This window comes from Anabrus simplex, chromosome 3, assembly GCF_040414725.1.
Source record: "Anabrus simplex isolate iqAnaSimp1 chromosome 3, ASM4041472v1, whole genome shotgun sequence".
NCBI classification, from domain to species: domain Eukaryota; kingdom Metazoa; phylum Arthropoda; class Insecta; order Orthoptera; family Tettigoniidae; genus Anabrus; species Anabrus simplex.
This window is the reverse complement of record NC_090267.1, coordinates 291,492,626-291,504,416: the sequence shown is the minus strand read 5'-3', so window position 1 is coordinate 291,504,416 and position 11,791 is coordinate 291,492,626. Positions and strand designations below refer to the sequence as shown.

General features: G+C 38.3%; 1 protein-coding gene and 1 long non-coding RNA gene across 2 annotated transcripts in view; both read left to right on the top strand.

Moving 5' to 3' along the window:
• Positions 1-2,604: 2,604 nt before the first annotated feature.
• LOC136866275 (uncharacterized) overlaps positions 2,605-11,791 on the top strand; it is a 42,919-nt gene continuing 33,732 nt past the window's right edge. The window contains exon 1 of the long non-coding RNA XR_010859523.2: positions 2,605-2,705. This is a non-coding gene — a long non-coding RNA (uncharacterized lncRNA). The remainder of the gene's footprint in view (positions 2,706-11,791) is intronic.
• LOC136881854 (myb/SANT-like DNA-binding domain-containing protein 3) lies at positions 4,920-11,145 on the top strand. The gene is made up of 5 exons (XM_067154291.2): positions 4,920-5,520; positions 5,625-5,689; positions 5,800-5,898; positions 10,792-10,842; positions 10,933-11,145. Exons 1-5 carry the CDS (start codon positions 5,121-5,123, stop codon positions 11,143-11,145), a joined length of 828 nt encoding a protein of 275 aa, XP_067010392.2. The 5' UTR covers positions 4,920-5,120.

The following is an 11,791-nucleotide window of genomic DNA, read 5'->3' as shown; positions in this document are numbered from 1 at the left end:
ACCGAAACTCCAACTACTACATGAAAGATACAATTCATATAATATCAGAGACAAAAGAACCCCTGCTCTAATAACCGTATTCCAATATGTATCGACATTAACAACCAATATCATAAGGTGCGCCAAACTTCCCCATTATACGGTACCGTATGAGGTAGTACAATACTACACAGATGCTATCCAAGCTACAACTACTAATATCTGCGCACTTTTTAGTGATAGATTTACACCCTAGTGCTGAAGCGGTCGACTTCGGTTATCTTCGAGATTCGTATTGGCAACCTTTGAAACACAAACTAAGAATCGCTTATCATCGCTGTGCGCCATCTGGCGTACACTTTAACTACTCGTACTGTCGTTGTTTACACAGCAAAGCCAAACTATAGAATTCATGCTAGGAACACGTTTCGCAACGGGAAATGTTATATAGTATTAAATATTGTGTGTGTGACACAGCTGTTTGCTTAAAGTAATAAAGGTTTATAAAATTCATATCGATCGATCATATTATCGCGTTCAATTCAGATTTCATTTCCATTCAGTTGGCAGTATTAACGGAACCCTTCTTACTTCTCCAACGAGTACAAAAATCTATCACTAAAAAGTGCGCGGATAGTACTTTTGCATTCCTACAGTATAAAACCTCTATGTTTTCAACACCCTCGAAAAAACTTCGTTTAACATACTCTAACATTGGACATAATTTCTATACCGATGGATCTCGGAATTCATGAGGGGTAGGAGCAGCATTTTATTATGAACGAATACAACACATTGAGCTATATAAACTCCACCCGGATTTCTCTATCTTTACTGCAGAACTTATAGCGATCAGACAAACACTCCTGTATATAAAAAACGAAGCAATCCCGAACGCTAATATCTTCACAGATTCTCTATCAGCATTACAATCGATCCAGTCTTCTAAATTCACGATGAACTGGTATGTTTATAATGTTAAGCAACTATTATATGACCTACGTACTACTGGTACTCAGATTACAATTATATGGATTCCAGCTCATAAAAATATTCCCGGTAATGAAAAAGCGGATAAAGCTGCCAAACAAGCATCACTGCTCAACACCCCTCCAATGTCCGACTCGTTGGCTGAACGGTCAGCTTATTGGCCTTCGGTTCAGAGGGTCCCGGGTTCGATTCCCGGCCGGGTCGGGGATTTTAACCTTCATTGGTTAATTCCAATGGCACGGGGGCTGGGTGTACGTGTTGTCTTCATCATCATTTCATCCTCATCACGACGCGCAGGTCGCCTAAGGGTGTCAAATAGAAAGACCTGCACCTGGCGAGCCGAACCCATCCTGGGATATCCCGGCACTAAAAGCCATACGACATTTCATTTACCCCTCCAATGACATTTATGACTCCAGTTACCGATCTAATTCCACTACTAAAGCAACATCAAAAAGCAACATGGCAACAGTTCTGGAATGACACTGCAAGAATAAAAGGGAAATTCTATTACAGTATCCAACCCTCTCTGCCAATCCAACACTGGTATCAACGATCAACTTACACACGGCGTCATATAATAACTATTATTAGGCTACGTTTCAACCATTCGCTTACGCCCATGTTAAAGTACCGTTTCAATATTGTCAGCCAACCGACATGTCAGTGTGGTTCAAATGAGGCGGATGCAAATCACCTCATTCTCCAGTGTCCGTTATATACTCAGGCTCGAACACGATTAATTGCAAGTCTACTCTGTTTACGAATACCGCTTCCAACAAGTGTTGCTTGTCTTGTTTACAATCCGTCACCGGACATAATATATATATTAAACAAATATTTAGATGACACGGACATCATATTATAAACATACCATAAGATTCACGTTTCATTAATAGTTGTGTCACTTACATAGTCTTCATAACACTCCCGACTATGCCTACTTAGGTTTTGTTTAATTTTTGTTATTATACAACTCTAGCAGAAAATGAGCACAATGTTCGCGTTACTATTGTCTTTTGTCGCCTCTAGCACATATGTTAATGCGTTGTTCTTTTGTTAAAAAGATCCAGATTCAGTAGGTAAATTCTCATTGGTAGGTCAGATGCTCTTTGATAGGTACGGTTTAGGATAACACGTCGTTAGTCATATCACATGTCATTAGTAAGCTTTCATTACACTTTGCGCGATATCTACATTCTAACCCTCTATTTGTGTTATTCCATCCTTAATACTAGATCCTTTAGTTGTTGTGTTCTATCCTTTGTCCTTCCCAATTGTAGACCCGTTCCGTATGTCAAAGTAGAAGACGCCAAGATGGGTCACTTCGGCGTGAAGATATAGTACCTTGTGTCCCCGTGCTTACTCCTATGTCTATTACACTTACACCCACAAGATGTAGATTTTCACCCATACCAGTGATCTTTGCCCTGTGAGATGAAGTATTTCTTAGTCACCATAACTAAATGTTTCTGAGTGTTCGACAGTGTTTCATTTACAAAGTATTGGAACTGGGTGTTAGTTAAATACAGAGCCCAACCAAATATCAAGAAAGAAAAAAGAAGAAAAAGGAACTGGGTGTTAGTTAAATACCGAGCCCAATCGAATATCAAGAAGAAAGATTCTCCTTGCTGTTATCTTTCTTCTCTTTGGTTTTGGTCTTGGTGGCAGCGGATATAATCGTCAATTCTCGCATCATCCAGGGAGCGATGTTGATTAATTGGATTTTTATATCGGTAGGTTATTCATGGAAAAATGTTGTTTTAAGTTTTATTTTGCATTGATGTATGTATAATATTCGTGTATAAAGTTTAAATGTAGGACGTGATACGTACTAGTCAGCGGTACAGAACACGTTGTAGCAGACATGTTTGCCACGTGTTTACGTTTTTACCGCGTTTTGGATCACTGTGAACTATAGTACATTCCTCTTTGCTGTGAATTTAATTGCACCTGTGTTTCGAGCAGTTGAATGTAATTATTATTCAGCTGCCAAGACTCGGGTGTAATAGCAACGTTATGATAATCCCCAGACTTAGCGTTATCATGCTTCGTTTGGCTGCTTAATCTAACTACACTTGTTAAGTTGTGGGGCATTCAGGAAATTTCTAAAATATATTTTCCAGGTTTATGATGTGATGAGGGTATATAGTATTTTGATGGCTTGGTTTCTTGGTGTATGTTATTTAGTAAGTTATTTATATGGCGTGTAAGGATTGTTATACAGGCTGTCTCTAAAGTTTAATATTTCATCCGAGTTTCCGATTTTATATTCTATCTTCCCAGTTTCAATGTTATGCACACACTTTACGCCTAGCATGTTCGATCTGTGTGCTGTGGGTGGTGTGCTTCTCGTGGAACTCCCGCAGAGGACGTGGTCGGGCAGTCGGCAGTGCTGCTAACCTGTTTACTAAGGAACTAAGATCAGTTTTAGCTGAATTACTGTATCTGAATTAATTTTGCAGACTAGTGGCAAAACCATTGGACTGTGATGAAGGAAAGGGCAAAAGCCCCCAAGGCCTACGGCCACAAAGCAGTTTTAGGTCTCTAGCATTCTAAAGGGCTAAAGGAGCTCGTTCTGTTTCACCCAGAGCAATAGCGAAACATTCTGTGTGGACGAGTGCAGTGCATTCGATTTGACACTTCGCTGCAAATATCGGTTCATTACTTGGAGTAAATTGGAGAGGATGTTCTGTCTATAGAACGCAAACCTTTTCTTGAGCTCTAGTTCCCATTCATTACTATGGAGCTCAGGGCTCAAGAAAAGGTTCGCCTACTATAAGGCTACATTTACACTAGTAAGATTTACTTGCACAGAGCAACTTGCTGTGCCAATTGCAAGTCTAAATTCCTCAGCAGGCTGACTTGCAGCAGTTAGCAATTTCTTGGGCAAGCCTCTTGCAGCCAGTCTTGTCAGAAGTGTGAAGGACACATCATGAGCTTGCTGAAGTTACTTGCAGGGATAGAATCCGATCCTATTTTGTGCAAGTTGGTAAGTAGGTGATCTCATTTCACACATTCAGTTCTCTTTATATTGTAACTTAGAAAACTTCATTACATTCATGCGAGCATCACACCACTCAGTTGTCCAGGAAGGCACTGGTGAATTAATACAATATATCAAGAGCTTCCCAGAAATTTGCTATGTCCGCAGCATTGAATTCAAAGACAGAATTAAGACACCCAGTGCTGTCGGTACCAGTGCGGAGGACTTCAACACACCATTGAAGGAAATGCAGAGAAAATGGGACAACCTGAAAACAGTTTTTTCAGGAAGTGAAGGAACTTGTAAAAATAAAAAGTGGCTCCTCAGGGATACCAACATGAAATTCATAGAGAATAACATAGCAACTATTATTATATGCATCCGAGAGTGGAGGTTGTGGATTCTTTGTTCTCATTACAGAATATCTATTACCGTAGTTGCTTGTTGAAATGTCAATGTACTGTGCATTGGATTTTGGGTTGTGATTTTATGAAATTTTACACCTGTCTTATTTAGATGAGGTGAGTTTTCTTAGGGCAGGGGCCTGTTCCACGAACAAACTTTTCAACTTTGCACTTTTCAATTCTTGCAAAGTCTTTCTGTTCCACCATGAACTAGGTTGTACTTTTCAATTCCATAAGCAAACTGTATAGGCCTAATACTCTTATGATTTTAATGCTTTACTTTTCGCGTGGTATAATTGTCGTACCGTTAAAGTTTTTATCATGGGAAAGAAAGGTTATTCGACAAGAAGCTGGCTGAGCTGAAAGTTGTCAAGGAGAAACGGGACATCCTTTTTTTGACAGCTTTAAAGATAACCTCTCAAATGATGACACACATCAATGTTAACGAGTAGGCTACCGTCAACACATCCACACACAGAAGGAAATTCACCCTTCATTAGAAATCCCGTCGCTATATTAAGGCTCGGTTTCATCAACACATGTTAAATATATACTAACAAGTTGTTAGTTAATACCGAGTTAAAAATTTAACATCTTGTTAGGTTTCTTGCGTTTCATCAAACTTTTCCTGTGAAATGTTAACTAATCGCCTGTTAACTCCACTAACATTGCGAAGTGGTGTGGATCACGGAGGCAGTGGTACGAACATGCTGTTTTACAGCGCGCTCCGATGCGCTTTTGTTTGAGTACAGCTGTTAAATATGGCGAGTGAAGCAAAGAGGAATCGAAGTTCCAATTTCTCTTCCTTCGAAAAGGAGTTGCTAATTGAGTTAGTAAGTAAAAATAGGGAAGTTATTGAGTGCAAACGCACAGATGGCTTAAGAATAAGAGAAAAGGACGAGGCGTGGGAGAAAGTCCGGGAGGGTTTCAATTCTAATCCCAATGTAACCTCCCGGACTGCAAAACAACTTCGCCAGTTTTACATCAATATTAAAAGGCTGGCGAAGAAGGCAAAGGGAGAAGAACGGTTGGAGAGATTCAAAACAGGAGGTGGCCCCTACACTCCAACTGCAACCAAAATAGACGAAAGGGTTCTATCCTTGATAGAAGACCAGATAGAGCCCTGCAGTAACGTGTACGACTGTGATGCGGTTTACTACGGTATGTATTGCTTTTATTCATGGAGGACCTCAATAAAAGAGTATGTTACATGTTAATATAAATCAGATGGTAAATGTTAAACACATTTTTGTGTACTGTTGTAGGAGATGCCGAGATAGTGGAAGTTGTGGATGAGGACGAGGATCTTTCAGTTGTGGCAGCTGTACAGGTAATTATAAATTATATCAAATATTATTTTCCATGAACCGTACGTATACCTTAAAGTGATTGAATGTTAATACATTATACTGAACAAGATGTGCATTGTTCTGTTAGCAGAATGAACCAAGTTTGGTTGCGAGTACACCACCCAAGGCCACTACACACCTTGAGAGCACCAGACTGGATATAATTTCACCACAGGCCACTCCAAAAACTGTAAGTCCATATTTCTTTCTAATGAACTTGAATATGAGGTAATGTTTCGACTAGGCCTTTACTGTAGAATGTGGTTAACGTTTAACTTACGATGATGTGCCATCCAGGACTGAGCTTAACCTAGACAAGAGGAGACAATTACTTCCTGCAGCATAGCACATGGGGAGACTTTGTGACTGAAGTCTACTGAAATAAATAAGTAAACTAGCATAGTGTCCTCCAACTTATAAAAAGCTCATCACTACTACTACTACTACTTCTTTCAGAGGGACAAAATAATGTATTTGTTTGACTCTAAATACAGCTGACCACAAGGGTCCAGAATAGCTACAGAATAGAATTTGTTGTGAAAATCTGATATAAGTTTAGGCCTAGGTAACTTTGTCAATTCTAACTATGTGAAGCATTCAAAACAGTTTAAAAATACAATCTGTGATGCAAACTGTTGGATGACACTATGCTAGTTTACTTATTTATTTCAGTAGACTTCAGTCACAAAGTCTCCCCATATGCTATGCTGCAGGAAGTAAGCTGGAATATCTGGAATCTTTGAATATGAGGAAATGTTTTAACTATGTGCTTAGGCAAACTTGAAGTCAGATTATGCAGGTAGTGCAGTTGAATTTACTGGAATAGCCAGTCTGAAACAAGTGTGGAAATATATAGCTTACTTCCAAACTTGCTTGTTGAGGTTTATCGTGTAAAAGTGTCATTACATTTATTATCTGAGACTGGATGATGTTTTCGAGGGTCGAGTCTCTCCTACGCTCTCATTAACTTGGTGAGAACAGTAACTTGATAACAGGGGATAAGCAATAGGGTAGGCGAACATAGTTCAGTCACTTGCTTTACCTTTAATAGTGCACTGGTGAAAATTAAAACTTGTTTTGAAAGTATAGATAATTTTATGATTTATTACTGTCATAATTTTCATAAAACTTTTCAGACCACATGTACATGTAGCTCGTTGTTTGCTAGGGTCGCACTTAGTTGGTAGGAACTAATATTTTGAGGAAATGTGTGCACAGGTTGTGAGGTGAATAGAATTTTTCAACATTGTTTTCTGTATAGCATAAGTTGTATGTTGAGCAAAACATGGCAAAAAAGGGTTACACTTTGTGTAGATGTGTGTGTATTAATTGGTTCTTAGTGTGCTGGTGTTATTGACATCTGTCTGAATTGAATTCTGGGAGTCATGCAATGGCTGAAATGGCCGCTGATACCATAGGTACAGATTGTCACACAATGTATGATAAGTTGTGAAAGTAATTATATTTCTTGGCATCGCTTTCCTGCCAGTCATTCAAGATTTGCTGGGGTTCATTTTGTTAGGTAGAATTTATGCCCCCAGACCCCTTTGCTTGTCCCGCTCCTATCTTCTTTATAACAAATGATGATGTGCCAGCAGCGCCATGTTCGATCTGTGATCTATCTTCCACATAACACTATCAGAATCGTTACCAACATTTCTAGACGAATGGTGGTAAATTAGACAGACAAACAAAGTCTAAACCCTGATGCCTTGCTTCACTGTGCTTATATGCTGTGAAGAAACCAATAGTGAAAAATTATCTTCACGTTGCAACCTGTACCAAACAGGTGGTAGCATTATGTGCTGACCTTAGTAAGCTGCTAATAAAAACTTTAAAACTTTCCAGTCTACCGAACACAGACTAGAAAACTTGTAACTTTATACTCAAATGAACACCGTATAGCAGCAGCATACATTTCTATAAGTCTTGGTTTGTGTAATAATTCTACATTTAAAGGAAACAAATACAAAACACATGTTTCATATAAATTCTGAAAGTAGGAACGAGGCAGGGACATCATCTAGGACAAGGTGAATGATTAAGGCTTAACCTGTTGCAATGTACTATCTGCGCACTTTTTAGCGATAGATTTGGGTACAGGTTTGAGGAGTAAGGTGAGAGCGCTTCCGGTTCCGTTAGTACTGCCAACTTAATGGAAATTAAATCTGAATTGAATCGATAATATGATCGATCGATATGAATTTTCTAAACCTTTGTTATTTTAAGCCAACAACTGTGTCACACACACATTATATAACATTTCTCGATGCGAATCTTATTCCTAGAGTGAATTTGATAGTTTGGCTTTGCTGTGTAAATAACAACAGTACTAGTACGTAAAGTGTACGCCAGACGTCGCACAGCGATGCATAAGCGATTCATAGATTGTGTTTCAAAGATTGCCAGTACGAATCTCGAAGATTGCCGAGGTCGACCGCTTCAGCACTAGGGTGTAAATCTGTCGCTAAAAAGTGCGCAGATAGTACTTTTTATTCAAAGATTCAGCATATTTTAGTTCTGACTGAAAATCACTATGACTGTAATTGAATTGAAATGTTTTCCAAATTGTTACACATGTAATCAGAACAAATTTAAGATTCCCCAAACACATAAAACTATAAAATCAGACTGATAAAACCTAAAGATGGGGAATGGAAAATTATACAAATACAAGGCTTATGAAATTGCTAGGGTAATACCTAGTTTAGAAAAACAAATCAAATAATTCACTGGTTGGCTATGAAATGTTCCTATCTCTTCCATCGTCTGATCAATGGACAGTCCTTTTCATTTCTCTTACTCATCTAAGTGATTCCTCTAGTATGTAACAAATAATGGTGAATTAACATGGCAGCTATCTTGTGTGGCATTTCTTTAACTAACTTACTACTAACTACCCTATTTACACACAATATTAAAATTAACAACACTTTTTTGACAAGGCCACTTCACATAATTTAGGAGTCAAGCTTGCCAAGTCAATCAAAATTATTCAAAATTCTGAACTGGAAAACTTTTAAAAATATCAGATTTCACTCTCATCATCACAGCCTGCTCATTGTTCGATATGTAGCAACATTAAGTAGCTCTTCTATTTTCAGAATTTTTTCCTGTTTACTTTCCTGTTTATTTAAACAATTTTTACAAAGAAATAGAGACTGATATCATCACTCAACACAAAATAAATTTTACAAATAGAAAAGCAAATAATTGTTTATAAGCTTCATAGGAAGAGAGTCGCTTCTTTGCGTGTTTTTGGTCACTTTTCATACATTGTAAGCCTACTCCTTTTTTTCTGGTATTTTTATAACAAAATTATATATTTTCATGAATGGTTTTCTTTGTTGTTCTCCAGTGGAAACTGCCTTCTGACACACTTATTTACTTACATAATACTTCAAAAAATGTGAAAACTTGTGGATTTCCTCCACGTACTCTTTTTTTCCGCTGTGTCAGTCGCATCCAATTATGAAGAGAATCTAGGGACAATGCTCATCACCTGAAGTCTCTATTGCAACTTAGCACAAATACCTGAAATGCCAGCTTGCACTCATCTTCAGTGAAGATGTAAAAAGGCTCACTTTCGAATCGCTCCTTCTTTACCCCAATGGCACAAAAATAAATTGGAAGAAAAAAATTACAGTGAGATAGACATTGTCATTTTGCTTCCAACAACTATCCGTTCACAATCATTAGTTCCACTTGTTTATTTCTTTCTCAGTTTCAAATAAAGTTTGAATAGGTGCAATAATATTGTAACTATTTAATCATAGACGATAACATCATGACTACAATCATGCTACAAACTGTAGGCATACTTTAGTGGGATCCACTGAGCCCTCTTTTACTGAACATTGAGACCTATGATATGGATAACCGCAAAGTACAAACTACGAATTGAGACACACGATTATTCATTTTGCGGGGCATGGATTCCCACTTCACAGTGTGTATAAATAAGAAATTCCACGCTCCAACCTCAGACTGCAAGTTTGAATGGTATGCGGGACCATGTGATAAACACCGTTCTCCAGTATGTAAAAAAAAAAAAAAAGACTATCTAAATACAGCAAATTTGCAGTGAATGACAGTTTAAAAATTGTAATAATTGTAAGAATATTTCACATGTACATTGTGCGCTTTTCTGTTTAATAATAAAATAACAAATTTCTCACCAAGCAAGTGGTTGTGCGATTAGGGTCGCGCAGCTGTGAGCGTGTGAGATAGTGGGTTCGAACCCCACTGTCGGCAGCCCTGAAAATAGTTTTCCGTGGTTTCCCATTTTCACACCAGGCAAATGCTGGTAAAACCTTAATTAAAGCCATGGACACTTCCTTCTCACTGCTAGCCCTTTCCTATCCCATTATCGCCATAAGACCTATCGTGTCAGTTTAACGGTAAGCAAATTGGAAAAAAGGAATACCCTCAAGTTTTCCCCTTTACACATTAACATATAAAAATAAACCTAAAGCTGAAAATATATACATACAAAATCAAGCACTATGACTTACTACTACTTGTAGTAATTGTATAGGCAACAGTGAACAATAATAACAGCAACATACACAGTTTTCAGGGATTGCTCTGACATGTGGTATTGTGATTCAGATCACTTTCCTTATATTGTGTCTTTTTAGCCACACACTGATTTTAACTTTAATATAATCCTACTGTTCACTTTTCAAAACGCACGTCTTTCGCACAAGACTCGTCTACACCTTGAAACCAGGTCGTATACTGCAGCAGTTCAACGACACATACAGGATATCAGCTGAGACAACTAGTAACTGTTCGTAGACGATAGCCACTTGTCAACACTATAGTAGATTCACAATAGGCACTGGACAAAGAACTCTTACCATTGAACTGGCCTGCAACTAACATACGCTTGTACGGCCATCCACCTTCCCCATCCCATTTATCATGACGAACACAGTGTGGGTAAGGGTTACAACGTGCGCAATACAGACAAGTGTATGGCCTACCTTACACAATATAGTCACCAGTGTCAGAGGTGTTCATTTACCTGTTTTCAGCAATTTCTACTTCTCTCTTCCTTACAATTTTTTTTTCTTTTCAGACCAAAGATAAAACCTGCGCAGAAACAAAGCAGTCAACTCGCTCAAACAAGGTCAGTATCTCATTAGCTATTTCACACTGAGAAAGTCAAAAACATTATTGCAGATGTCTTAAGATTTTCCTTCGTCATCTTTGTTCACAGGCCAGTCTTTGTCGGAACAACATTGCTGCACTTGCCGAGAGCAGGACATCTCTCTGCGAAAGAGAAATGAAGTTGATAGAGGAGAAATATAAGCAGGAGATACAGCTTATTGAAATGAGAAAAGAAACCGAGAGGTTGCAACAGGAAGCTTTAAGGGAAAAGCTTCTCTATTTAAAGGAAAAAAGACGGCGAATTGCCAAAGATTGTGATTAATATTGTAAATAACCATTATGTATTCTTATTTGTTTTTTTATTTTTAAAATAAAAGTTTCATGTGCAGTACTTACAAGCAAAGTGTTGTTGAGCAATTGAATTCCTGTACGCTACTGCTGTGTGTTCATTATCAGCTTCAATGGGATGATTTTCCATCCTTTCATTCCTATTTCCCCTTTGCCTTATGTATTGGTATAATGGTAAGTCATCTGGAGGAAGTTCATCTCTAGTCAGCACTGCGATGTTGTGCAACACAGCTGTCGCTACAATAATGGTTAAGGCTGACTGGCATTTGATTCGTAATCCCAGGCTGAGAACAGGAAATCTTCTTTTCCAGACCCCTATCATCCTTTCCACGCAGTTCCGTGTCCTGATATGCGCTATGTTGTAGCGGTTTTGAGGTCTTCCTTCAGGATGTAAGTATGGAGTTAACAGATACTTTCTTAGTGGGTATCCACTATCACCTAACAAAATCCCTTCATTAATTGTCCCCATTTCGAACTGTGCTCTGATGTGGGAGTTATTAAATATTGTACTGTCATGTACAGAACCAGGCCACCTAGCAACTATATCCCTGATTTGGAGGTTAGGGTCACTTATCACCTGAACATTAACAGAGAAATATCCCTTCCGATTACGATATATT